This window comes from Erithacus rubecula, assembly GCF_903797595.1.
Source record: "Erithacus rubecula genome assembly, chromosome: 3".
Taxonomy (NCBI): domain Eukaryota; kingdom Metazoa; phylum Chordata; class Aves; order Passeriformes; family Muscicapidae; genus Erithacus; species Erithacus rubecula.
Window position 1 is genome coordinate 37,115,602 of NC_136689.1, and position 27,567 is coordinate 37,143,168.

A 27,567-nucleotide genomic window follows, 5' to 3' on the forward strand; every position below is an offset into this window, starting at 1 on the left:
CGAGAAGAATGTAAACTTCCTAGACTTCTTTGGTTTTCAGTTTGCTTGCAATATGTAAAAGATTAAAACAGCTTAATTTTGTACAGGTACATAGGTTGACATTTATGTAAAAGTCCTTTCAAGACTCTACACACTGTTTTTGCTTTGTGTTTGTTTGGGTTTGAGGGATTTATTTTGTTCTGGGTTGAGTTTCTTTTTTTCTTTTTTCTTTTTTTGTAAAAAGATGTTTGGATTGTTTTTTTTCCCTATGGAGGGCACATTGGTATTTAACAAATTCTTTCTAAAGACTGTCATCTCATTATCTGTGATATGGAGAGGTGGATATATGGCCTCATATATGAAATGAGAATTAGTTTTATTTTATAAGCCAATCTATCTTTGTGAAAAGAATGAAGGGTTTAATCAGGACTTATGGTAACCTGTAGTGAAATACCTTAAGCTGTTTAACTGTAAGGTGTGGAATAGGAGTCACTCAGTGGATTGGTTGTATGTTGTGGGCTACATAAGTCTGCATTTGTTACTGTGCTAATAAAAAGATGTTTAAAAAAAAAAAAAGAAGAAGAAAATATTTCTGCTTAGTCCCTTGCTTTGTCATTTTACCAGAATGGTGTCTCTGTATACTTTGAAGGATTTATGTTGTGGTTAAGGACAAGGAGATCTGCAGGTGAGTGCACTGACTGCTGCTAATTTAGGAAGACATTTCAAGGCAACCATACAATGAATGGCAGCATAAGACTGTCATAACCATTCACTAAGTGTTGTGCAGGGACCTGGCAGTGAGGAGGTAACTTGCCACAGAGGCCACAATAGTTACTTTTTAACTTAAGTTTTCACAGCCTTGCTTCTGCAGGACTGGCAAGTTGTTTGAAAGTACAATCAGAAAAATGTAAGCTATCTGGAAGGGAAAGAGGCAGGAAGTAAAAGGAAGAAAAGAATGTCGTGATGCTTTTCTGATGGAGTGGTCTATTCAGACTTGAAAAAGGAATCATGTCCTGGTAAGGTAGCAGACACCACTGTAAAGGAGTATCTATAGACCCTTTAACTACCCATAAAGATTATCTCCTAGAGACATAGTGTTTACATTGAGGTGTGTAGCAACAGGGCAGTTGGTTATGGATATGGCATTTCTGACCACTCCCTTAAGGTAAAGGCCGGAAGCACAGATTCATTTTCACATGGCAAGTGCTTCACCTCACGACATCCTCGTGAGTGCTGGGTGGTCATCTGCACTCTTGGATTTGGTTTGGTACTTTAAAATCAATTCTGTATGTATTTCATTTACATACTTCTCTTCCTACCTATACAAAGCAAATCTAACTTGGTCCAAAGTAATCTGTTAATTAGAGGTGTCCTTTCCTTAGCTGGGTGGGTAGTAGCACCATACCCTCATCTGGCTGAATTGCTGTCATTTGACACAGTGCATGTTTTGGTGTATGAGCTCCCTCAGCTGTTTGCCTGTTCGGTATATAGCTACATCACACTAGGAGTAACTCTGGTAATCTTTCCTTCTCTACTGAATAAAGATGTAGATGGCTTCATCTCAGTAGGTTTTTGCCAGCTTCTTGCCACCAGGACATGTCAAATTAACTGGTGTAACCAGTGTGAGCAAGTGATTTGTAGGGTGTTTATTCAGCAGGATAGAGGCTTTAGAGGAACAGAGAAAGATGGTTTAGTTTACTAATTTGTTTTTCTTATTTATAATATTTTTCTCCATTATCTTGTGAAGGGACTCTGATTTTGCAGAAGGTAAGTGATCCCAGTGACCTAGAACAGTTTGAGTCAGTGGAGCAGTAAGAACAAAAAAAAATGTTCTGCCCATTAGCTACTATGTTATACTCTGTACTTTGCTTATTCACCCTATGTAAAACTCTACTACAGCAAGTTTCATTTTTACTCAGTACCAGCCACTGTGTGCATGTCATTTGCAGAGGAGATGCTAGATTTCCATCCCTTGTCAGTAAAATACTATGATATTTAGAAAAACATCAGAATAAGTTTACGAAAGAAAACCGTGGGTGGTGATTTTTTTGTAATATAAATGCCTCAACTGATCAAAACTCTAAATTTAGCCAAATAAAAGAAAATGTGTTTGTTTTTATGTAGTCTATTTGAAAAAATGTCCTTAGTCATTTAGAAAATACTGTTTCTCTTGCATGTCTTAGAACATTGTGAAGTCCTGGGAGTGCAGTGGAGCAAGCTGCACTTGCACTGCACAGCTCTGGCAGCCTACAGGTGACATCAGTCTTGGCAGAAGAATTGGCACCGAGTGTGCAGCATGCAGAGCTGGAAAGGAACCAATCATCCCCATTCTTTCCATCTCCAGGCATTTTAAGCTCACTCTGACTTGTCACTCTGCACTCCCTTGCCTCTAGGGTCAGCTTTAGTGATGTGCTGTTATTAGACATCTTCACTTTGATCCAAGGGATTCAACTCCCTTCCAGAAGAAGGGTTCTGCAGAGCTCAAGAGCAACATGACCCTGTTCCTTGGTAAGAGGTTGCAGTGAGGAGGTGAACCACTGCTGCTCTGAAGTCACCTCTACTTCCCCAGCATGCAGGCAGATACAGAGTCTTCTGGGCAGGGAGAAGCCTGGAGTACACGTGTGTTCAGGAGGAAATGAGTGAGGAGGGAGTGTCATCCTGCAGCATCGCTGGGGACAATGACTATTACTGGCCAGGTGGGGGGAGGTCGTGCTACAGTGCTTACTCAGCTGCAGTGTTGCAATGGAAACAATTGTATGTTCCTAGCAGGGCATTACAAGAGTTTGCTCATTCATAATTGCTCTCTTATCTTACTCCTTGGCCACAGCAATTCAAACTATATTGAGCAAAGCACATAAATAGTTTCGTCTACCTTCATTATAATGGTAGGGATTCCTGCTTAATTTTTAGTGAAGTGTACTATTGCTCTGACATTAATAATGCTGACAGACTTTAGTAATGCTGACAGGCTTTATTAATCAGTATTCAGGAAGAACAATACTATGAGCTTAATTGTCATCATTAAGCACACTATTTAGCAGTTATGATATGACAGTGCAAATATTGCTTGTGGTTTTGCTGATTCACAGTGAAATTCTCAGTATTTGTTCAAAAGAGGATTAATTTAGTGGAAAATGCAGAAACTGGTTACTTCACTCTCCCTGCTTTTGCCTTCAAATATATAGAAAAGTGAGCATCCATTAGTACAGGAGGTTGTTAGATGCCAAAAACTGGCCCTTGTCTCTGGGAAAAGTTGCTCATTCTGTTACTCTGTATATCCCCTTTTGTTCAGTTTACTGCCAGGCCGGCCTGGGACAGCAGATTCCTGCAGCACACAGGTTTGCCAGTGTTGAGGCAAACACAGCTCATGCAGTTGTGCTCCCACAGCCAGACCATGTGCAGCACATGAAGACCAGGGCCATTTGTACAGGGATTTCTGGGCATTCCCACAGGGATGTCTCCAAAAAGGCAGCCTCCTACCCTCCTTAGCCCCCACCTGCAGAGCCATACAGCACTTAGTACCAGTTGTTATGTGGCCTAGGGAGGGTGGATTGCTGCAGCTTGCCTTAGCAGCCAGGTAAGCATGCCCTAAGCAGAGCCCAGCAATACCTCCTGCATACAAAATACAATATATAATTCTCAGTAAAATCACCACCTATGGGAAAGTGACTGATTTATTGTAGACATGCTGGAACAAACCCACAGCTATGTTGTCCTTAGGTTGTTGTTTAATCAGTGAGTGCTCTGAGAGCTTTTCTGGTTCCTACAAATGAATTCCTGACCTGAAAGCATTGTGTACTAGACTTTGTTGACAAGGTACATGTTGGGGTATTTCCCAGAAGATGTGGGAAGTGATTTTTTTATGATTTCTTTTCCCAGGATTTTTTTTTCTTGCTAAATCTGATAACTGTTTCTCCTGTTCCCTATCCTTTTTATACAGCAAGACACTGATCTCAGTCTCTTGCAGCATCAAAAAGCCCTGTGGCCCTGTTTAAGGTCAAGGTAAAAGAACTGTTGCCATTTCAAATATATCACCTTTCCAAATTGAGTGCTTTATTGCAGCTAATACTTTTTGTGACTACAGGCTATAGATCTGCAGGAGGATTATATACTGGTAAGCTTGTTGATTTGTCCCTCAACATGGCTGTATCCAGGCATAGTAAAAGCCCCTGCTAGAGAGGTATCCATCTATCCCTTCCTCCTCCATAACCCTGGTTGCAAAATAACTCTCGTAAAGTGCTTTTTGTGGCTTTTACCACCAGCGGCTTTTCCAAGCCAAGTCTGTGAGAAGGAAGAATACCTCTTAGCTATAAACTTGCTGATTTTATTGCTGAATGCTATTATTGCTTGAAGTGAAACTTTGCAAGAAGCAAATGGCACAAAAAGGACTTAGACTGTGACCAGGCAGAAGGAGACAATGCTAAGCTAGTCTAGTTTTCACAGTTATTCCCTTTGCTCTTCCTTCCAGGCAAGGGAAATGTTGATTTGTTCTGGGACTGGGACAGCTTGCTAGCTAAGAAGGTGAAGGGTTCAAGCAGTGTTTTCCGATCTGTCACAGTCACTTCCCACAGTCTCACTTTCTCGGCCCTTGCCCATTGCTGTGCTGCTTCTGTTTCCACTTGCCTTTGGTCCAGGAGGTCAGTTTTGTTTCCCAAGACAATAACTGCAACCTACAAACCAAACAAGAGGGTGAGCTTTATACCAAAACCATCCACCAGTCACAATCCTTTTAAACAGCAGGCAAGTAGCAACATAGTTCAGACTTGTTCTGTAACAGCACTGGCACATGTAGTTTGCATGTAGTTTGGAAGATCTGGGTCTGGAATTTGAATTAGCCTCATCTCCGTATGGGTTGGAAGCTTGTTTTAATCATAGGATATGCAGGACTTCCCCTTCTCACCACCCTACTCCCTGCCCTCAATGATTGCTTGGAGGAAAACAATACCCAAGAGATCCAAAGTTAAACAGCCCTATTCTCCACTTACTTGGCACTTGAGCTGCCCTAGACAAATGATAAGAGCATGACATCTGAGTAGGTCACAGCAGCAGATGCTCAAGAGGTGAAAACATGCATAGCAGCAGAGAAAGCTTGAATCTCTCAGTGGTGGATTTTGCCCTGTTTGTTTCTTTCCCAAGCCCCATCCTGCAAATAAAGCCAACTATGCCAGCAGCATTGTCAGGCTGGGCTATGGGGCCCCTTTCCCAGCTCAGCCCCAAGAGTCACCCGAAAGACTGAAGGGGACAGTCTGCTGAGAGGGGCAGATAAACACCAGCAGCATCCTCAGGGGAGCAGTTTCAAGACCAGTTGGTCAGCTCAGGAGAGCAGCACAGTGGCACCAACTCAGATCTGCAGTTGTAAGGATCCATCAAGTGACTTTTCTATCACCCAGATAGTCCAGCATGGTGAGCTCAGTAAGTGCATGAAGCCTTTCCAGTACTTCAGCTCTAGGAAGTGCCAAAGGCAGTGCTGGCCACGTGAAGCTACTGCTCCTCATTATAAGTTAACTGTTTTCTAAAAATGTTTTACCAGCACCAGCTCTTAGGGGAAATAATGCCTACATTTTTACTTCAAGGTCCTTAGTCAAACTCTGTTTTCATCTCTACACTAGTGGTTTGACAAAGATCAAGTGATAAAGTCCTCTCTTGCTGATGATTTGTGGCGTTTGCTGTGGCCACACCTGCTTGCTCTTTCCTGTTCATCAGGCTAACTCCAGAATGTTTTCTGCTTCTTTCCAGCTAGAGATGTTCATCCTGTTCCTGTGAGGTCTGAGGCTTCCTTTCTTTTCTACAGCAGTCCAGGGTGTTTGGAAAAATGCTGCTTAGGGGCTTTTTTTCCCCTCTGTGAGGGTTTTGAAAGGAGCTATAATCTTCATGTGTATTTACCGCATGCTCCAGCTGAATTTTAGCTATGGCAAAGCTCTGTCAGTGTAACAGAACAAAACCTCTATTTAGTATAAAATTTGGCCAGGCTTTAAGGTGCGTGCTGGAGAGCCGCCACAGCCAGCAGAGGCAAGGAACCAGCCATCAGTGCTTTCTGTCATCTGCCACACAACAGGGGACTGTGCCACTCAACGAGCTGAAGTTCTGCCAGCTCAGAAGCACCATGTGTGGAGATACATCCCCAATTCAGTACAGAATTCATTCTAGCAGAGCCCAGACTTTAGGTCACAGAATCACTAATCTGCTGATTATCAGTTACCTTAAGGTAGGACTGCTGGTTTCACCTTGTACACCTTAAAGCCTATTTTTTGATGGAAATCACAGGAATGAAAACTACTTCATCCATCTTACTGTGGCCACCACTTTTTAAGCTGTGTTATCCTCAGTCAAAATCACAATTTTAAGCTCTCCAAAAGGATAATCAAATTGGCTGTTTTCTAAAATACCTGCATGCAATGAAAAGAGCTGTGACAAGTAACATAGACAAGCAGGACGCAGATCCTGTTGGGGCTGTGACTCCCTCTCTGCATTACAACATGCTGTATAGTACCAAATCAGGGCCATCACAAAACACAGTGCCTGGGAAAAATTTCCTGCTTGTCCACCTTTCCTTGCCCTGCAGGGGAGTTATGCTTGACTCCTGCATCCCTGATATACGTGACAGTCTGCAGCTCACACCAGCCCTACCACCTAACATACCTCTCCTGTGACTGCACATTCGTCTGCCGTCAAATTTGAGCCTGCCTTCCTCCACCACCCTGTGTGCTGTCAGTGCAAAACAAGTTACATTTTTGCAAAGTGTCTCCCTACCATTATCCAATTAATTCTTCGTGCAGGTTGTTTTTTCTTTTAAACAGCATAAAACAGACATTTGGAAAGCTGTAGGCTAAAGACATTTAACAGGGAAGACTACTCCAGAATATAGATACTGTAGGAAAAGCTGTAATGCTAATGCCACATGCAAGTTATATTTGTTTAGCTAAGCTGGAACACTGTCAGCTGAAAACACTAGCTGCTTTCTAAGGGAAAATAGAGCAGTCATTTCACACAATTGAATTGATTCAATATGGTTGTTAAAATACATTAAAGCTGCTTTGCCAATTGACTAATGTCTAGGAGACCCATTGTCAATTACACTAGTTTGTAAGCCATCAAGTACATGAATACAAAACAAACAAAGATAATGCTCTTCGTTATATTATTCTATGCACTTGACTTCCCCTGTACAATATCTAAAAAAACATGAGCTGCACTCTGTAGACCATATGTTTTATTAGTCATAAGTGTCCTGACTGGTACATTCAGCTGACTGAATTTTAGCTGTAGTAGAGGAAATAAGGAGGAAAAAAAATAAAAAAGCATTCTTTTGCATGACCTGCATGGCATGTGAATTAAGCCTCCCTGGCATATGAAGGCCTCCTTCTTGCTGGGTTGCCCAAGGCTGTGGGTACATTCATTTTGCTTTGTACACAGCGTTACAGAAACAAAAGCTGGGCTTTGTGACCTTAACTTCCTGTCACTGATGCAGCATTTAGCCATCCCTGCATTTACCTCCTTTTTGTCCCTGAAGACGTCGATCTCCTTTTTGAGCAGCTCGACTCTCTGGAACGCCTCGAGGCTGTTCACGGCGTACACCAGCACGAAGCCGTCGGCCACAGAGAAATAGTGCTTGGGCAGCTCCACGCCCTCCTGCAGCCCCCTGGTGTCATAGAGCCGCAGCTGCTCCTTCACGCCCCGGTCTGTCTCCACCGACGCCAAATACACATCTTCCATCGTGGCACCCTCTTCTAAGCCTGCTTGGAAACAAGCAGGAGTGTTCCACTACAGCCTCACTATAAGAATTCTCTGCAGAATTTCCCCCCCACAGTAGCTTTCAGTGCATATTTTACACAGTGACTTCACCTTGCCTGGCATCTCCATGGAGGGCAGTATTCATAATCACTGCACTATTTCCAATATGTAAGCACACAATCATGCCTGTAAAATTAATCTATACAACAGGCACGTTCAGTATAGGATAAGATATATGATCTCCTCCCAAGTTTTCCAAATTCCAACCACCCAGTTGTACCAGTTCCATGCCAAACATGCTGCAAAACGAGCCTGCCCAAACATACCCTTTTGGAACACCAGACAGTCAAGTACTAACATCTTAAGCCTCCTCATAATGAGGCAGAAGCAGGAGCCAAAGGAATAATTCTGAAAATGAATGTGTATTGGAGTTACAACTAACCAATACGTGAAATTAGGCCAGAAAGGGAAGGAGATGTTTGCAGGCAAACAAAGTTGCAACCTATATTTACTCGAATGCACAGTGAGCTTTTTCCATCCCCTAGGGATTTAAAATGACTCAGATTGCTCACAGGAACAAGTTCATTTCTTGCAAGGCAAGAGCATGCACAAGGTAACAAGCTTTCCTATACATATCACCTGTTCCACCCTGAGCATTTGCATACTGACCCTCCTTCCCTCCTCATCTCTGCACGGTAAGTGTGAGGTAATTCAAGGCAGCTTGATTTGAACTATTTCAAATTATTTTTCCTAAGCCAAACCTGAAAACACATAAATCACCTTAGCTTTGTGTTCCTCCTGGATGCATGTGCATAAGGTTACAGGTTGAAACAATCTGTGTACATTGTAGCTGGGCCACTTTCAGAGTTGGCTTTAAGTATTCATATAAGCTTTCTGCAACCCACATTTTTGCCTCCACTGCACTCCTATATACAATTGTTCGCTGTTGCAGGGCTACAATAATGAGTCCTGCTTTATTCTCTTTGTCTGTCAGAAAGGGACCATTTTAGTGTATTGTTTAAGAAAACACAAAGGATTATCTGGCCTATGAAAATAAGGATTTTGCTATATTCACTGACACTATTCAAAACACTTCACACTGACAAACAAGCTAAAGCATTCCACCCACACTGATGGTTTCCTGTGATGTATGCAGCATTCCTGTGCAGGAAAATGGCATAAGCTGTTCTTTTTGCCCCTCTCTGTGCAGTCTTCATAGATCAAACTCTTATTAGGTTTCCAAAGATTTAATTTGTCTTGCCTCCAAATACAGCCGTGCTAATGTGAAGAACAGAAGGACAAAGCAAAGGTTAATAAACAGAGGAAGCAAAAATACATCCTGTGTGATTGTAGAATGTGTTAAAGGAGCATTTTTAAAGACTGAGGTAGTTACAAAGCCCTTTCTGGATATAGCACTGTTGTTTAGACACAGCACTATGTTCTTGTTCTGCCTTGTTGCATTGTACAGGCAGGTCAAGGAAATATCTGAAATCAGTAAACACAGCTTTGGCAAGAAGGAAGGAATCACAAGGACCTAAATTTTCCTTTTAAAAAAGCAACAAATAATATTGTACAGTAATTCAACAGCCTCCAATATATCCATGTTATCCTGTGACAATCTCTTCCTAATGGCATTAAAAGTAGCAGTGAAAAATATGTCTTAACATCCTATTTAAAAATGAAGAGAAAAATTTAAGACCGGAACTTAGCAAAATAGAGCAACAAATTTTGATGTGAAATAGGGGGGGGGGGGGGGGGGGGCACTTAGGAGGGAGTTGAAATTTATGCACCAGTATCAGTTTCCAGAGGTGAAATTTCACCTACATGTACTGAGGAAGGGAATATATGCAAGTAGTTTCCTAAGTAAACATAGATAATTGTTAGAAATACCTGTGTCACCTTATTTTAGGTCCTGCTCCTAAAGCCCAGACCATGTATCAGCCACATCTTGCTGACAATGACATTTACAGCTCCTGTTAGTAGCATCCCATTCAAACACTTCCCAGGTCTCCATTCAAACATGGGTCAGGCAAGTTGTTGTAAGAGAAACAACACTAGTCAGTGTCCTAGATAGGTGCTGGCACCATCCCATCCTCCTTGCCACAAAGATCCTGCTTCTCCTTCCCTTCACTGTCATCCCCAGGAATCCTCCCACCATCTCTGCCTGGGTGGGCAAGGGCAGTTTGTGCAGAGAAGTTACTGTCCTGCAGACTGCTGCCAGCTTGAGTAGTTTTTCCATGGAGCAGAGCACTACAGTAGGAGGCAGCTTTCAGGCTGAGAAGTCAGAGGGGTGATGGGGAGCTAACAAGATAGTGCACAGTGTCATGCTTCCTTTGATGACTACAGATATAAAAAAGTTGGAGAGGGAAAGGAGGAATAGACAGAAGTGATGCTACTCTCTAGCAGCTACTCAGCTGGTGAAAATCTGAGGAGAGGCAGAGGTCTTTGTTTTTCACTGAGTGCTGCCACAGAGGAACTGCAAGGGGAAGCCTCAGCCATAAATTGGGTGTTGTTCCAACCCCTTGTGGCTTCCCTATGAGGAAAAAAAAAGGCTCAATATACTAATGAATATTGCACACACAGGCTAGGCACAGCAGATAGACTGCAAATATCTAAGTAAACCAAAATTTCAAGAGGGATGGAATTTCAAAAGTATCCAGTTGGATCTTGAACATTAATACAGTACAAATTTTATGTCTTCTTGAGTACTTCTGAAGATCTCTTATGTAATCTTTCTCCCCTTTTCCAGAGGAATTCAGCAAAGACCTCCTAAAACTTGTTATTCATTCTGCTTGTAAACTGCAGAATATCAGGCTTTTCTTATTTAGATTAAAAAAGACAGTGTATCAGAGGATCCCTGACTTGGGGAAGAGCTGGGCAAACCTCAAGAGGAGCTAATCTGTTTAGATTTAACTGCTAGGGAAGTACTGGTCCCACCAACAAATAGCCAAGTTGTGACCCTCATTTACATACATTCAGTTCCATTTTCATCTATTTCTAAAATGCAAAGCTGACTGCACCTCTGTCACCAGGTAGTTTTAATTTAAGAAGTGAAGATGTAAAAAGGTGTCTCTGCCCATGAGCAAGGGGGTTAGAAGATGATCTTTAAGGTCCCTTCCAACACAAATCATTCCATGATTCTATGAATGCATAATTAGGCCAATTAGCCTCCACATCCACAGTGTGAAAGCCAAAATCCCCAAATCCCTCCAGCTGGAACAAGAGAGGCAATTTCTCTCATTATGCCTTCTACCACAGTAATTCATGGTGTTTTCATTCCTAGCTAGTAAGAGGATCTCAAGTAGCTGCTTATCAATAACCTGACCATACCATCCAGGAGGCAGAGATAAATTTTCTACAAGGGAGAGTTCTCATCTCCTCCTGTTGAGCTGATAATCTTTAGCATAGGCTGAGAGGCCAGAAATATTTTAAGGGCAGAAGGAAGACTCCTTTCTGCACCATCACTGAACAGGAACACTGTTTAAGGAAAAACATCCATCCTCTTTACAGACATGTCCCAGACATGTGCCAAAGCTAAGCCTCCCAACAGAGGTCAGGCCAAGCAGTGCCAAGCACCACAGGTACTTAGTGGGACAATTTCTGCTGCCAGTCAAGGCTGGCTTTTCATGACTAAGGAAATAAGACTGGCCCCTCTTTCTTCAGGACAGCAAGAGAAGGTGGAGGACAAGCTCGACACTTAAGTCACAAAAAGGGACATCATCCCAGGTACCAGGCAATCACAGAATCAGAGAATAGTTTAGGCTGAAAAAGATTTCTAAGATCATTGAGTCAAACTGTTCAATCAGCACTGCCAAGCCCACCACTAAACCATGTCCCCAAGTGCCATATCTACATGGTTTTTGAGCACTTCCAGGAATGGTGATTCCACCACTTCCCTGGGCAGCCTGCTTTAATGCCTAAATACACATTTCCTCTTGTCCTGTTGTTTGTTACTTTGGAGAATAGACCAACCCCCCTCTGGCTACACCCTCATGTCAGGCATCTGCAGAGAGCAATAACTTCCCCCCTTTGGAGCCTCCTTTTCTCTGGGCTGAACACCCCCAGCTCCCTCAGCTGCTCCTCATCACGGCAGTGCACCATATCCCTCCACTCGCCAGCTTAATTTCCTTTCTCTGGACCCACTCCAGCCCCTCAACATCTTTCTTGTAGAGAGGATCCCAAAACTGAACAAAGGATTCAAGGTGCTGCCTCATTAGTGCTGAGCACAGGGGGACAATCACTGCCCTGTCCTGCTGGTCACACCATTTCTGATACAGGCCAGGCTGCCATCAGCCTTCTTGGCCACCTGGGCACTCTGCTGTATACATACCACACATATATATTCTTAAAAACTATTTGCCCTGAGCTACGGCAATATGACTCAATGCTAAATATTCACCCATTTCAAACATTTCCTTTTGTTTTTTTCTAATTCCTTGTATTTGGCAAGTGTCTGCCATGCAACAGCTACATTATTTTACATGGATCTGAGAGCATCTCTCATCTCTTTGTCCTCTCCTTCCCCCTCCTGGGACACAAGGCAAATGCCCTGGCAATTTAAAGCCTAGCACAAAATCCAATATCAGACATCACTGCTCATGACATGCTATAGAGACACAGATAGTCCTTTTTTGGGGTATTCCTCCTTCCTGAGTACTTTTTCCTCTTTGACCTCAAGCAAGCTTAGTGTCTCTGCAAGAGTATTAGCTGCTAACCATGTAAGTAACAATGACACTCAGGGACTTCATCCATGACAAGCCAGGGAGATCTGAAGGTGCAGGTTTTTCTAGGAAAAGAAACAGTGCAACTGGGTTTACAGTACCATCACCAAGCAGGCAGCCAGGAGCACAGGCTCAAAGCTAAGGGCTTTACACAGCAGCATGAAATCTCCAAGGACTCTAATCACTTCCCTGACACCAGCTGTGCCACCACTCCTCTTCACAGGAAAGTCAACAGGAGGCATTGACAGACTCATGGCTGATTTACAGCCAGGAGGATGCCCTCGTGACAGTGGCTGTGACCCCTTGGAGAATGGCAGCAGACCTCGTGCTCCGAGCCTCTAACCAAGTTCTAGCATTTCTCTTGTCCCTGGGAGGAGGATGTGCCTGCCATCAGAACGGAAAGAGTCCCTGTGTTGGCTCAGCCACTCTCCCCACGGCTCCTGGGCCCTTGCAGCGGGCACGGAGCTGCTCCTGACGTCAGTCAGGAAGCACAGGTTTTGACACAGCTTGTGTCCATGTTGCCATGCCCAGTGAGCTCTCTTGTAGGTTGGCTCTGAACAGGCTTTCAGCAAACACACTAGTCCCTTCTTGCCTCCGGCCAAAAAGGCCCACTGCCAAGATGTACATGTCAGCTTTCTGGAGCTCACAAGCTTTAGGAAATGAGGATCCAGATCCTGTAATGGTGTTTCAGGTGAGGAAGGGGCACCCCTGCAATGGTAGCACTATTGTGCAGGGTAAAGCTCAGCCGAGGAGCAGACAAGGACTCACCATTCCTCAAACTCTTGAGTAGTGATATCCTCACAATGGCATCCTGCCTCTGCAATTCAGGAGTTAAATCAATACAGCAAGGAACAGTAGCTGAAGGTCTTCTGAGAACCATTTCCACCAGCCCATACTCCAGGCACCTCAGCCTATGTGCTGAGGAAGAGGCAGGGAAGATGGTGATCCCTTAGCAGGACTGCCAAACTACCAGCTAATCAGTCAATCCCCCCAAATGTGCCTGATGGCCTGTGCAGGGGATATCAAAATTGCTGGGCTGTGGCCACACAACTCTTGGGGTTGCAGCAGTTTCATAATAACCCTCTGCATAGCTTGATCGTGACTTAGCTACTTGCCCTCTTTCTCTGAATGTCTTAGGAATATGATTTGACCAAAATCAAAGAAAACAAGAAACTACCTTCTTCCTTCTCCCCTTGCACTCCCCATCTTCCATCAGCTGTTCGTTCTCTTACCAGAGACTCCAAAAAATAAGAGCAGAGCTGCAGACAAGGAAAAATTATATTTTTAAGTGCAGGGGGGCTGAGTGGGAGGTCTGCATTGCTCAATGGACAAGCTGGAGCAGGGAATTTGGGAGTGACAGAGGGACACCCACAGCTAAAGCCCAGGCACAAGGCCTCCCTCCAGTTATGTCAGCCAGTGTCCATGATGCTGTATAATCACGTACATGGCTGGCTCCATAAATAGCTCCTCTGATCAGCAACACCCAAATATCCTTCCTGCCTGGGCTGCTAATAGGAGGCAGGAATTAATGCAAGGCAATACGATTTAAGTAACGTGGCCTTGCTCATGTTCCTCGGGTGTCTCTGACAGTCACCCAGCCTGGCACAGAGGAGAGGCAGGGTGGTAGCAAAGGCAAAAACCCTCAGCCTGCAGAGCTCTGCAGCCTTCACGTTGACAGCTACACGGGGCTACGTGCCTAGTGCTCGGTAGGATGCTGGAAACAGATGTTGCTGCAACATTAGAGGAAATCCTCCTTTTAAACACGGGTATTAGCACACAGCTCTGTATCACGCTTTGCCAGCAAATTCCTCCCATCCACACATTTTAAAGGTGCAGTGCTGTAAAGCACTGTGCTAGAAATCCTTGTGTTTATCCAACAGCTTATCCTGACATCTAATTTACTGGCTCAAGAAAAAATGCAAAGTGACTAAACATCTTCTGTCAAAGCCCTGGTGCCACCCCTTGTTTCTAGGTAAGGTGGGAATAATTTGTCAGCCTGATGATCATTGCCCTTCCTTTCAAAGCCAGACATAGAAACAGAGGGAAATATGCTGGCTTTGCCTTAGTTCCCTTTATTTTGTGCACAGCAAATATCAGACAGGTTCCTCTGTCAAGTCTGTTTTCCCCATGAGTGTTTCTTAGAGACACTTGGCCTTCGAAATTCAGCACAGAACATGGAACCTAAAGCTGAGCTGGGTTTTTTCCAGAGCTTTGATTAAACGTTAGCCAAGACCAAACAAAATAAAGCTTTAAGAAGATGAAACAAAAGTCTAAACAGTGTCTATGCTCATCATGTGACAGCTATTTATTTTTCAGGCACCTACAACATCTTCCAGGGAACAAGATATTTCTTTTGTAAATATGCAGCAGGCACATCACCTACTTTCCGTGTTTGTTTCTTTTTAAACATTCTTATGTTTTATTACTGGGAACATCATGGAACGGGTTCTTCTCCAAAACTCTTTTAAAAATCCCTAAGCAAGAGACTATGACTTTTAAGAATAGCCCAAAGATGCCACAAAACCACATTAATTTCCTCCTTCACCTCAGCGCAGTTTGCAGTCTTCCTCTATCACTGTTTTGGGGCCCACACCGAACAGGATGCTAGAAAAGGAAACAACCTCCCCCCAAAAGTAAAAACATCTCACCAACAGTGTGCTTTCCATAGAGAAGCTGCTCCAAAATCGCAGTCTTTCCCACTGAGGCCATTCCACAAACCACCACCTTGTAGCCCTTTCCCATGCTTCCCGAGGGCCGGTCCCGCGGCGGAGCCCTGTGCAGACACGGGATGCTGTGAGCCTGGCAGGCTGGGAGCCTGCACCCTGTGAGCCTGCACACTGTGAGCCTGCACCCTGTGAGCCTGCACACTGTGAGCCTGGCAGGCTGGGAGCCTGCACCCTGTGAGCCTGCACCCTGTGAGCCTGGCTGGGTGCAGGGATGGGCACCGGCAGGAGCCGAGCCCACGGAAGGCGCACGGCAAAGCGCGAATCAGCGGGGGCACAGCTCCCTCCCAGCGCCCGCCAGCGACTGATATTTTTAGGACTAGAGTTTCCTCCCACACCACTTTCTCAGGTTTTAGGCTGCTGCCAGTGGTGCTGATGCTTGCCTGCGGCCTTGACACTTGTCCTGTCAGGTTTGGGGAGGCTGGAAGCACTGGAGCATGCACACCCCCCGGGCAGGGGCTGTGTTTGTTGGTGTGCCTGTGCACGGTGTTATTGGAATTCCTGGGTTTGCAGTGGGCTTGATGGGATCTCATGGTATCAGGATGGCTTCTGGAAATGCAAGAAAATGGTGGTTCCTTCCCTTTTATACTGCTGACAGAAAGTTTCTAGATTTTACAGACTAGGAACTACAAAACAGGAGCATTAAAGGCAGAAGCACAGGAAAGCAAATGCAGAAGCAGGTTTTATCAGTCTGCTTTCAGCACTTTGATGAGTGGGGGTTGGTTCTAGCTGGAGACATCCAGCAGCTAGGAGCACTTCCCTCTGTTAGTGGAGCCATGGCAGGGCAGCAGGCCCTGCCTCACTTTGCTGTTAGGAGCCATTTCTCACAGAGAGAGCTGAAGAGTACCTTTTCTGGATCAGGAGGGGCTGGCGTTGTCCTGCTTCAATTCCAGTTTAACCAGATAATGCTTCACAAGCCAGGGTGCTCTGAAAAGCATACACTGAAAAACAGAAAGGTCATCCTGCAGCTGCAGGTAGGGAGGCAGAAAGGACTTGCAGGCTGGGAAAGCCTAGCTCATAGAATCATAGAATGGCTTGGGTTGGAAGGCAGCTTAAAGATCCTCTGCTTCCAGCCCCTTGCCACGGGTAGGGATGCCACCAATGAGAGCAGGTGGCTCAAATCCAGCCTGTGCCATGCCATATGCAGGAGGGATAGGAGCAGGGACAGGAGCAGATCAGCAGGAAAAGCCATGGTCTGCAGAACCAGAGACTCCATGGTGCCTTCTCCCTACCCTCCAGTGAAAAGGTTTTAGGACTGGGGGTTTTTTTAGGCCTTTTTCTTTTTCCCCTCGGGGTTTATATAGAATAGAATAGAATAGAATAGAATAGAATAGAATAGAATAGAATAGAATAGAATAGAATAGAATAGAATAGAATAGAATAGAATAGAATAGAATAGAATAGAATAGAATAGAATAGAATAGAATAGAATCATTAGGTTGGAAGAGATCTTTAAGATCATTCAAACACCAACCCAGAACCAGCACTGTAACCACTAAACCACTAAACCACATCCAGCACCAGATCCAGACACCTTTTAGACGCCACCAGTGATGGTGACTCTGCAACTCCCCGGGCAACCTATTACAGTACCTGACTGCCCCAACAGTGAAAAATTTTCTTCTGGTAGCTAATCTGCGTCCCCCGTGTCTCAGCTGAAGGCCATGTCCTCTGCTCCTCTGGCTGCAGCCACAGCACAGACCGACCCCACCTCACTGCATTCCCCTTCCTGGGACTTGTGGAGAGGGGTGAGGGTACCCCCGAGCCTCCTCTTCTCGAAACCAAGCAAACCCAGCTCTCTCATAATCTTACGATTTCTAAAATTATTATTGTTGTTGAGATTTTTTTGTTGTCGTTTTTAAAGCTTCTTTTCAGGGTTTTAAGCAAAGTCCCACCCCAATCCCTGACCGGGGGCTCTTACGGGGGATGCCCGTCTCGCCCAGCCCCCGCCGCAGGCGCAGCCCCGGGCGGGCCGTGCCCCAGCGCCCCATCGCCCCGGCCCCCGAGAGCGCCCCCGGGGCCGCCCCCCGCCGCCTGCGCGCACCTGGACCGAGCGTCCGGCCGCCCGCGGAGCCGCGAGGGCCCCGCCCCCGGCGCCCATTGGCGAGCGCGGGGGCCGGGCCGGGCCGGGCGGGAGCGACGCGCGGCCTCAGCCCCGCCGGACTACGCTACCCAGGAGGCACCGCGGCCGCCGCCGGAAGTGTGCTGTGGCCCGAGGCATTGTGGGAAGCAGGGCCTTTCCTTTCCGTCGCTGGGCGCCATCAGGTGAGGGCCGGTCCGCGCGCGGCCTTTCCCTCAATCCGCGCCCATCCCGGGCTCCGAGCGTCCATCCGCCCGTCCCGCCGCCGCTCCCGCTCGGCTCCGGCTGGGATGGGGCTGCCGCTGCGGCGCGGAGCCTCGGGGAGGTCGGCGGAGGAGGGAGGGCCCGCGGGCTGCGCTCGGTGGGGCGGGAGGGGAGCGGGGCGCCCAGGGTGCAGGTCGGGGGCAGACGGCGCGCCCTGCTTTGCTCCGGGTTTGCGGTTTGTTCGTGGGGTGTTTTTGTACCATTAGGCCATTAGGTGAAAAGGTGGGGTGGCTGGGCATGGGAATGGATGAGCCATAGCTGGGCAGCTTGAAACCAGAGGGTTATCCAGCATCACACACGAGCTGTTTTTGGCGTGTTTTAAAATGTAAATAAAGTGAGCTGCGTGTATTTGATGGTGAGTTGGGTGGGGGCTTGATGGCGTTCAGTACACGTGCTGGTTGCTGCAGGCTTGTGAGGCCTCAGAGGAAAAGAGCAGTAAACATGCTGAAAAAATAAACTGTTACTTGACTTTTGAAATGCCTTCAACCTTAAGACATTTTTCAGCTCATAAGTTTGTAATAATCATTGTTTTCTTAAGGACAAAATTTGACCCGTAGGAACTTTGTGTTGAGCCCTTGCTCTGTCAATTCATACTACCCCTGATGGTGCTCAGCAAAAAGGATTTTTAAAAGCAACTTTAAAAAAGCCCACAGGGCATCTATGGAGCAAAACACACATGCCAGCAGCAGTAGGACACTGAGCTATGACACTTTGTTAGTCTTGACATGATCAGTTCATCCCATTTTACTCAAAGCCCAATTTCAGTGGATGTGGGAGGCACCATGTGAATAGCTCTAAGCAAGCAAAAGTCCCAATCCAGTTAAATTCTTAAGCAACTGTTAAACTTCCTCTTACTAATAAAACTGTTACCTTTCACTTAGAAGTAAAACCTCACTGAAGTCAGAGTTAACAATAAGAGCCACACTCCTCATAGTCCTGTCATTCTTGATTTGTGTGTAAAACTCCTTTCAGCTGTTAGTTGTTGGGTTTGGTTGTACCAGACATAACACATCTGAAAGTTTTTCAGTTGAGCAGTTTTAACTCTTCAGAATAAAAGAAGAAAATGGCTGGGAATGGTGGCTGCAGGGTGTCATGCTGAAGGCTCCCAGGTGTGATCCCTGTTCCCAGATGTGTCAGTGGTGCAGAGCTCCCTGCGTTTCAGTGCTGTTGGAGGATGTTGGAGCTGGGCGCTGTTTTTGGTGCGCTGTTCTCACAGCTCTCTGCCCAGCAGGTAGACAGCCATGGGTGCCTACAAGTACATCCAGGAGCTGTGGAGGAAGAAGCAGTCGGACGTGATGCGGTTCCTGCTGCGCGTGCGCTGCTGGCAGTACCGGCAGCTGTCGGCCCTGCACCGCGCCCCGCGCCCCACGCGCCCCGACAAGGCTCGCCGCCTGGGCTACAAGGCCAAGCAAGGTAACGGCCCCTGTGCCTCACCATGGCTTCCTTCAGTGGCAGCACAGGAGCCACGTCTGAAACTGAGGTGTCCCCCAGTAAACTGAAGTGTGCTGCGTGAAACTGGCAGAATATGGTAAATGTCCTCAGTTGGTAGCAGTGCCCACAGCCTAAGACCTTAACTTCACTTAATTTGCATCTATGCCATCTGCTGCTGTTCTGGCAGGGTTGGCTTGGGCCTCCATTTTTTTCCTTGTGCAATGTTAGTGCCACAGAATTAAACAGAGTTTTTAGTATCCTAGATCTGGGGGATGTCCTTTCTCTGCCCAAGTATTGTCATGTGTTACTCGACGTTTTTCAGGTGACTGAACTGTGACTGACCTAGCTCCTTGAAAAGAACTGGGTAGAGACTTGCACAGGAGCATGTAGTGACAGGACAATGGGGCATGGCATCAAACTGAAAGAGCAGGTTTAGGTTAGATACTAGGAAGAAACTCTTTACTGTGTGGCTGGTGAGGCACTGGAACAGATCACCCAGAGGAGTTGTGAATTCCCCAGCCCTGGCAGTGTCCAAGGCCAGGTTGGACGGAGCTCTGAGCAAGCTAGTCTAGTGGAAGGTGTCCCTGTCCATGGCAGGGAGGGTTGGAACTCAATGATCTTTGAGGCTCCTTCCAACCCAAGCCATACTATGGCTTGTATGTAACAGTACTGTGTTACAGCTGCATGCGCTTGGGCAAGATGATGGAGTTTGTAGTAATTGAAAAACAGTTACTAGTCAGGGAAAGAAATGGGAAAGGTGGCCATCCATATGTAACTTGTGGAATTTCAGTTAAAACCCAGTCTGTTTATTCACAAAGAAAAGAAAAAGCCAAGACTTGACACTCTGTCACTGTATCTAGTTCCCTCATTTCTCAGTGGTCAGATTTCAGCAGGGTTTGTGGGTGGCCTGTGCTTCAGTGCTTTCTAAGTGCTGCCATCTGAATTGTGCAATTGGGGTAGTAGTTTTGCTAGGTTGTGGTTTTTTTGGGTTTTTTTTTTTTTTGGTGGGGGGATTTTTAGGGTTGTATTACAATATAGCTATAGCTGATCTTGGTTTGGGACTGGATAGTGGAAAGGTGTCATAAGCTCTGGTTTGGAACCAAAAAAAGTTGCATCAGGATATCACTTTCTTTACTCAGTTGCAATAAAAATAACAAAACCAAAATGTGTTATCCTCCTTGAGTTGTAAATTCTGGTAAAAATTGGTATAATGACTTTGTGTTGCAGCATGTCATGTGAGTTGTGGAGGATTGGACATGCAGTTCAGGGATGAAAGTTGCTGTTAGAATAGTTCTAGTTCCCAAGGCGCTGTTTGTTTTAGGTTACGTTATCTACCGTGTCCGTGTCCGCCGTGGTGGCCGCAAACGCCCCGTCCCCAAAGGTGCAACCTACGGCAAACCTGTGCATCATGGTGTTAACCAGCTCAAGTTTGCCCGCAGTCTTCAGTCTGTAGCAGAGGTGAGTGTTTTGGTTATTGCTCACAACTTTGGGTTGGAAAGTTTTAGTCTGTAAAAGCTGAAAATACTCAGAGACAAAAAATACAAAATCAAACCAGCTGCTTTGTTAATAAATTCTTAGTCAGATTTTGAATAATAGTGGCAGGAAAGCAGCAGAATGTCTTTCAAAGCTCTACTGAGACAATAAAAAAAACTATTCAGACTTTAAAAATAGTGTCTATCAGAACCACTTGAGTAGTTCAGTGGAGTTAATACTTCTAAAGAGTGCCACAGTGTTTGTTATGAAAAACATAACTAGTCCACACCACAGTAAAATAAAGAGCTAGGCATGAGAAATAAGAACTTGCATGTTCTGAGGTGTCTAACTTGTCAGTAAATCCCACTATGTTTTCCTGCTACGTGGTGTGGATCAGCAGCTGTAGGTGATGGTCCTTTCACAAGGTACACAAGTTCCTGTCTTGAAGCCTGTAGCACCTGTTTGTGTAGTAGTAGTGCTGCACAGCACGCTTAGCTGTGTTGCAGGAGCTGAAGGCACCCTCCCAGAGACCTTCTGCTTCTTTATAAAAAACTGGTGCCTCACAAGCACACAGCTTGGTGGCTAACTTATTTTTAGGTGAGATCTTGCTACTGAAATACTAAAAATGTAAATTTTGATGAGATCTTGCAAGCTTCATTGCTGTCATGGTTGTAGTCTGGAAGAGATGGAGTTCTCACCTTTACAAAAAAAGCCTTTTTTGCTGGGTTAGAGTTAATACCAGGTTGCATTCTCAAGTGAGACATTGTGGAAGAAGGGAGAGTGTCATTGCCTTTCCATCTTGAAGCAGAAAACAGTTCTCATTTCTTTGAAAATATTGCTGAATGACATTTGCAAGTTGAATATGGTGGGATTTTTTTTTTCAGGGAAAAAATACAGTTGGGACATGCCTATTTAAAAGAAACACAGGTGATGAGTTTGCATTAAAAATGCTACTGTTTTCAGTGCTCATGGCATTCTCTTAATGTGTATTATTCCCAGATATCTGATAGCTAATCACATGCTCACTTATGACAGCTATGATGGAAGAGGTTATTTGCTCTTAGTTCTAGCTTGAAATTTTCTGAATCTGACACAGTCTTTCTGGAAAACCAACAGTTTTGAGATTACAGATCTGCAGAGCCTCAGTTGGAGCTCCCATCCTCAAATAGAAGCTGGTGAAGGGTGATTGATGTTCTAATATTTCATACAGGTGTTGCTCTCACACTAGAATAAAAGGACTTGAAAAAATGTTATTCCATGTGCAGAAAATAGTCAAGGGCTGTTTAGGGAAGCCTGTAGCAATAGGTTAACATCATATTGGGTGAGAAAATGAATAGGGTCCATTGGTTCATGTTTCCCCATGATGATGATAAAATCCTACAATTAAACACAATGTGTTTTAAATAAGGAGCATTCTTGACATGAGAAGCAAATTGAGTTGCATAATTGCTATTTTCTGCTTGTTTTTGTTTTCCAAACTAAGATTGTGTCTTCCCAACCACAAGGTAGGATAGAACTAGCAAGCACTAATACACCAGCAGTGGTACAAAGATTTACATCAGTTATTCCTTTACTCCTACCAGTACAGGCTTACACTCTAAAGAAATTTCTTTCTCCTCTGTAGCTTTGGATGCACAAGTTAATCAGTCTTTCATAACTTCCTACAAAAGATTGTTCCATGACCCCAAGTGCAGCTCATGCTCTTCATTGTCACGTTGAAGTTATTTTTGACATTGTGTATTTACTGACTGGGTGCTTCTGTATACACAGAGTTCTTTCTTTTGTCAACCAAGCACCTTCCTGCTCATGGTCTTTAAAACCTGTTTCATGCAGGAATCCAAACAGCCTTTTTTATTTTTTTTATTTTTTTTTTTAACACAACATTCTTTTCAGCTGTTACTTTCCTTGCACCTTTGCAGCTGGGAGGGTTTTTATAGGAAAAGAGATTGTCCTAGGGAAAATTGAAATTTGTATTTGAGTTAGTAATCTTTCTGCATGAAGAGTGCCTGCATCCATGGTTTTACAGCCTGCTGCATTTATTTTGTCCTCTAGGAGCGTGCTGGTCGTCACTGTGGGGCTCTGAGAGTCTTGAACTCGTATTGGGTGGGCGAAGATTCCACTTACAAGTTTTTTGAAGTGATCCTGATTGATCCCTTCCACAAGACCATCCGGCGGAACCCCGACACCCAATGGATCACCAAGCCCGTCCACAAGCACAGAGAGATGCGTGGGCTGACGTCGGCCGGGCGCAAGAGCCGCGGGCTGGGCAAGGGCCACAAGTTCCACCACACCATCGGTGGCTCGCGCCGCGCCGCCTGGAGGAGGCGCAACACCCTGCAGCTGCACCGCTACCGCTAGTGCTTGTAAACGCGCCCCGCCAATAAAGGTCGTGCAGCTCGTTCCATTTAACACTGCTTCTGCTGCTTCTTGGGTTGTGTGGATGAGCGTGGAGTGTCCAGGAGTCCAGGCGTTGAAAATGTGATTTGGTACTTGTGGAGATCGTAGGCCCTGAGTGTAGAGTTCTGTGATGGGCTTCACTTTTGGTAACATTGAAGGCTGTGTGTCCTTCAATGTGTATTGAAAGCCCAAGCACTGGTCCGTGTTCTTTTTCTCTTGGTCTGAATTTATTTAGTCACTGTAGGTTGGTGTTTCTGTTGTCCTGTGCTTGGACTGACGACCAGCTTTGATCTTGTGCAATGAGATGTAAACTGAAAGCGCTCATTCCTTTTTTATAGGTGATTAAATACTAATGGCTGTTTTATTTTTCAAGTTCTGATATTTTGTACTTCTTCAGTGTACCAGCTCTTGGGCCTCTCAGCTGCAAACATTGTCTAAATCAACTAAGCACTGAATGGAAAGTAAAGCTTGTTTTGTTCATTGCAGTGCAGAGTGTTAAAATGTGGGCACATAGCGAAGAATGATAAGGATTTAGGTTGAATAGTAAAATACTGACTGTAGAGTAGGTATTCATTTGTCAAGTTTGAGGGGGGGCAGTTTCTTAAACCTTCCTTTTCATACCAGAACAGAAAATATGTCTCCATGTTACAGAGCTGCATTCTAATTTACTCTGCATGGTTAGCTGGTAGAAATAACCACATTCAGATAAAAGCTAGAGATGAATGTATTTAGACTACTTCTTGTGAAATCACAGTGTGACCTTTTCAGCATGAAATCAGTTTGCACATGAAGGCTGAGAGATTAAATGCAGTTCCTGGTAAATTAGGTGGATGGATATTGTAGCTTCCACAGATTCTGTACTATATCCATTAGGTAGTGATAGGAAAAGAGGTTGATAGAAGGCCCGAGAAGTAGCTATGTCTTCCTGGAACTTAAGCTTAGGATATAGCATTTATTTTTTTTCCTGAGACTTAAAACATGTCAAGACTTTCCTTTCAATTGAGAAATTCACTTAATACTCCAATTTAAGTTCTTACAGGAGGGTGCTAGTCTGAAGAAGAGACATTTAGGCAGTGTGTTTTCAAAGCCAGGAAGAACAGCTCAAGGTGGCAATTCTTTGATGATATGTTTTGTTTGGTTCAAACAAGAAAAATGTAAAACAGTCTTCTGTTAAAAAGTGTTAAAGCTGTGTGCTCTAAAGACAGAGCGTTTTTTTAGCCTCTCCTTTGAAGTATCAGTGGTGTTCTTGGAAGATAGTCTTGTGATGGTGTAGGACAAGAAGTGGAAGTTCCTCAGAGAAAATTTGATGAGTGAGGTTTCTCCTGAGCTTGGAGGGGGTTTTTGCAGAGAGGGCTGATCTGTCTGCTTTGGAGATTTAATGCCTTCAGGTAGTGCCAGTGTGGCCAAGTTTGTCCAGTCCTTTGGAATTTCTTTTGTCTGTTTGAGCAACATGGTCTAGAAAAAGGTTATGTCTCTGCCCATGGCAGGGGATTTGGAGATAGATGATCTTTAAGGTTCCTTAAACCCAAATCTGTAGGTTTTTTTTTTTGTTTGTTTTTATTTTTTTTAAGGCAACAACTTCAAGACTGGTGATACTGTGCTAGGGGTTGTTAATCTGTTTGGGACCTTTGCCATTGATGCAGGAGGGTGACAACAAGTGATAGGGCAGGCAGTCATCACTAATGCCGTGTCCTTTGGCAGCATTCAAACATTGCAGCACATGGCAGGTGTCTTCAGTGAGACCTGCCTTAGGTTGGCCCTTGTGGTCCTGTAATTATTTGAACTTTAAAATAAGAGGAAAAATACTATCCCCTCCAAAGTTTATTGGAAACTGCTGATGACAGTGTGTCTGAAAGGGCATGGTATCTAGCAGACCAGTGAAGGAATTTGAAACATGGTGCCTTCAGAGGATGCCCTGGGTATGTACAGCTCATTGCAAGTCTCTGAGAAGCCAGATTGCCTTAGTGTCTTTCCACACTGGAAGTGTCTCACACTCTTAGACAGGATTTTGGGTTTGAAGGGGCATTGCTGTGCAGAATTCATGTGAAGCAAAAAGACGAATTACATTTTACTAAAATCTTTATTTCAAAAGGGCAAAAAATTGAGAAAAATACTTTTGTTTGGGGTTGTTGGCTTGGGAAATCAGGGTTAGAGAGAGGTTATGTGATTTCTGCCTTTACTACTTGATTCTTGAGCCTATTATGCAAATTCAGGAGATTGCAAGTAGTCTGTGTTCCTTAAGATTGTGGTAGAAACCAGTAATCTGTGACAGTCCTAGTGAGAGGCTGTAATTTGAGTTCAGACACCAAGGGTCTGCCTGAAACAGGGACAGCAAGCTGTAGCTGAAGGAGGGCAGGGGGAGGGAACAGGAACCTTCAGGAATTTCACTAGGCAAATCTATTAAGACATAGAGGAACCTAGTAATCTGTTTCCAAGCCATCCACTTGGCTCTGTTTGCAGGGCTGATCATTTCTCAGTCTGAGCAGGCATGTTTTGGATGCAATTAAAAGAGCTGTCTGGTTTTTAGGCAAGACAAAATGAATACCACAGTTAAACTGCAGGGAAATGGGGCTGTACACTACCAGCCTGGTTGAGCCTGGTTTTAGATTCTGTTGAAAAGAGTTGACTGTAAGCTTTTATGTCAGGCTGGATTTCACTTCTGTGTCAGCTGCCTAGATTAGTTAATCACTCAGTTTTTGTTACAAGGTGAGGACCTTACAAGGGCACTATTTCTGTCCTGAAGGGTGGGATGTGTAAAACCAGTTTGTGTGATTTACGATGTTCTTTAAATAAGCAAGTAGTAAACTCCCTTCCACATAGCTAATGGAAGTGCTCATTACTTGGCAACACTAGCTAGGTTGAAAAGTAGGGACTCACTAATCACCAGCGAGTGTAATTGTTTCCTTGCTTTGTCTCTGAAGCATTGGGAATCTCTTGGGGGCAGCTGTGTGCTGCCGGGAGAGGGACACTGGCACGATGCCTGCAAAAGGCACAGATGCTGGTGGAGGAGGCAGTTGGAAGGTCATGGAATTTCACTGGTGCTTTTTGTGGGGGGCTTAGAATGAAGTAATGAGCGACGGAGGAGAGTTATAGCTCGACTTTCTCACTTATCTCTGTCCTTGTAATGCAGCAGTTGTTCACTAGCCTTGACCCAGCAAAGTGACTGCCTGTGAAGAGTTCTGTACAGCTAATGAATTAAAAAGCTAGGCTCTAAAAATAGAGCCTGATTCCTACTCTATTATCTACTCACTCTCCAAGCTGGGAAAAAACACCATATTTTTGTACATCTCTTCCAGCAGACACAAGTCTAGTTCGGAGAGCATCAAGCCAAAATACTCAGAGTGATGGAAACACTGCTACAGACACAAAAAAAAAAACCAATTTGGATTTGAATTGAATGCTCTTATCTAGGGCTTTGAGCAACCACCAACTTTTTGATCCAATCCTTTTAAAGTAATTGTTTGAAGTGTAAAGCTGTATGAAAGGATGGAGAGCCTGTAGGTTGTTCTGTTTATGTGTCAAGGTTCTGAATCAGCTTCAATTTAATAATTACACACAGAGTGTTTAGGTTGCAGAGCCTTGCTCCCTACAGTTAGGAAGTGTCTGAGCTACACTGCTTACACAACCTTTAATTCAGTGGCTATCCTGCTCTTACCTAATGGGCCTCTGGCAAAGCCAGGACTGGAACCCAGTTCTTCTGGACCCCTTGTCACTGCCTGAAATTTAAGAGAGCATGCTTTTCTTTGGTATCAAATGATGTTCAATGATATAATTAAAGGCTCTTATTGTAATGAAGATGACATTCAATCTCATTAAATACTGTCATCTCTCCATCATTCAGCAGAATGGAGAGCAGGGGGATCCTGGAGATCAGAGAGCAGATGAGTGATTAAATTAAACCTGGCTCTGATAAGACCAGTGCTGGCTGACACTGCTCTGTCAAATGGCAGGTACCTTTCTTCCAAGCCTTCTCAGGTCTCCCTGCACTTCTGGTGCTGGGCTTTGGGAAGACCCTTGCTAGTTAGTGTGGTGGACCTAAGCTGATTCCACTGGGGTTTTGCAGTCTGTATCTCTTTGCACAAGAGCAGCAGAGGAATGCCTCTGGACCCAAGCTGGCTGTCCATGTGCAAGTTGAGGAGTTCCCTTGGAAACACAGAAATGGAGAGGCACATCAAAGGGAAAAAAAAAAACCCTGAGAAATAAAAACCAAAAGAGGACAGATAAGCTGGCTTTCAGTGGGGCTTGTAAGTACCCTGGTGCTGCTCAGTGACAGGAACACCTGGCAGAGGAGGCTACAGCTAGCCAGGGTCCCTCAGGGCTCATCAGTCAGGTCTGTGTGGGGCACTACCCACAGTACAAACCTGGCTGAACAAACATGTAGCTCCTCAGAATTGCTCAGCCTGTGTCTCTGGTATCAATCTGCTTCCCTGAAACACCAGCCAGCAGCTGCACTTCACCAAACCCAGAGCAGGAGGACAGTTCTTAACTGGTGCTGTGGAGTAAATGTCCTGTGTCCAGTGCTCAAGCCCTCCATGTCCCAGACTTGTCACCAGGCTCTGTGTCAATAGAGCAGCAGGCAGAAGCCAAGGCCCTGTTAACTCTGCACTGTGTTCACGAGTGTAGCTGAGTTGTCATCCCCTGAGAGCTCATCCACCAAGCAGAGGAAGTAGCTCATTAGTCCAGTGTTCACTCATTCATTTATTCATACAGTTTTCTTGCAGCATTGTTTTTCTGTGACTAACAAGCAATTATTTGAACCCTTTCCTTG

General features: G+C 44.9%; 2 protein-coding genes across 5 annotated transcripts; one reads left to right on the top strand and one right to left on the bottom strand.

The window, feature by feature from the left end:
• Nucleotides 1-189: 189 nt before the first annotated feature.
• On the bottom strand, nt 190-17,333 carry NKIRAS1 (NFKB inhibitor interacting Ras like 1). 2 transcript variants are annotated; one of them, XM_079300367.1, is made up of 5 exons: nt 17,199-17,333; nt 16,002-16,095; nt 15,080-15,204; nt 7,471-7,712; nt 190-4,649 (listed from the first exon to the last, which is right to left on the bottom strand). In XM_079300367.1, exons 3-5 carry the CDS (start codon nt 15,171-15,173, stop codon nt 4,410-4,412), a joined length of 576 nt encoding a protein of 191 aa, XP_079156493.1. In that variant the 5' UTR covers nt 15,174-15,204; nt 16,002-16,095; nt 17,199-17,333; the 3' UTR covers nt 190-4,409. The 2 variants fall into 2 exon arrangements, with proteins under 2 accessions (XP_079156493.1, XP_079156494.1); XM_079300368.1 differs by lacking the exons at nt 16,002-16,095; nt 17,199-17,333 and adding an exon at nt 15,344-15,488 and having other exon boundaries at nt 15,080-15,261.
• RPL15 (ribosomal protein L15) lies at nt 17,286-22,811 on the top strand. Of its 3 annotated transcripts, none has more exons than XM_079300364.1 (4): nt 17,286-17,419; nt 18,730-18,911; nt 20,251-20,387; nt 22,455-22,811. In XM_079300364.1, exons 2-4 carry the CDS (start codon nt 18,740-18,742, stop codon nt 22,758-22,760), a joined length of 615 nt encoding a protein of 204 aa, XP_079156490.1. In that variant the 5' UTR covers nt 17,286-17,419; nt 18,730-18,739; the 3' UTR covers nt 22,761-22,811. The 3 variants fall into 3 exon arrangements, with proteins under 3 accessions (XP_079156490.1, XP_079156491.1, XP_079156492.1); XM_079300365.1 differs by having other exon boundaries at nt 17,301-17,419; nt 18,727-18,911; XM_079300366.1 differs by having other exon boundaries at nt 17,379-17,419; nt 18,715-18,911.
• The last annotated feature ends 4,756 nt before the right edge of the window (nt 22,812-27,567 follow it).

Coding starts and splice junctions, on each gene's coding strand:
- NKIRAS1 (XM_079300367.1), bottom strand. CDS start 15,173: ATGGGAAAGGGCTACAAGGTGGTGGTTTGTGGAATGGCCTCAGTGGGA. Junction 7,713..15,079: donor CTATGGAAAGCACACTGTTG/GTGAGATGTTTT, acceptor GTTTCCAAGCAG/GCTTAGAAGAGGGTGCCACG. Junction 4,650..7,470: donor TCTTCAGGGACAAAAAGGAG/GTAAATGCAGGG, acceptor TTTGGTTTGTAG/GTTGCAGTTATTGTCTTGGG.
- RPL15 (XM_079300364.1), top strand. CDS start 18,740: ATGGGTGCCTACAAGTACATCCAGGAGCTGTGGAGGAAGAAGCAGTCG. Junction 18,912..20,250: donor GGGCTACAAGGCCAAGCAAG/GTAACGGCCCCT, acceptor TGTTTGTTTTAG/GTTACGTTATCTACCGTGTC. Junction 20,388..22,454: donor GTCTTCAGTCTGTAGCAGAG/GTGAGTGTTTTG, acceptor TTTGTCCTCTAG/GAGCGTGCTGGTCGTCACTG.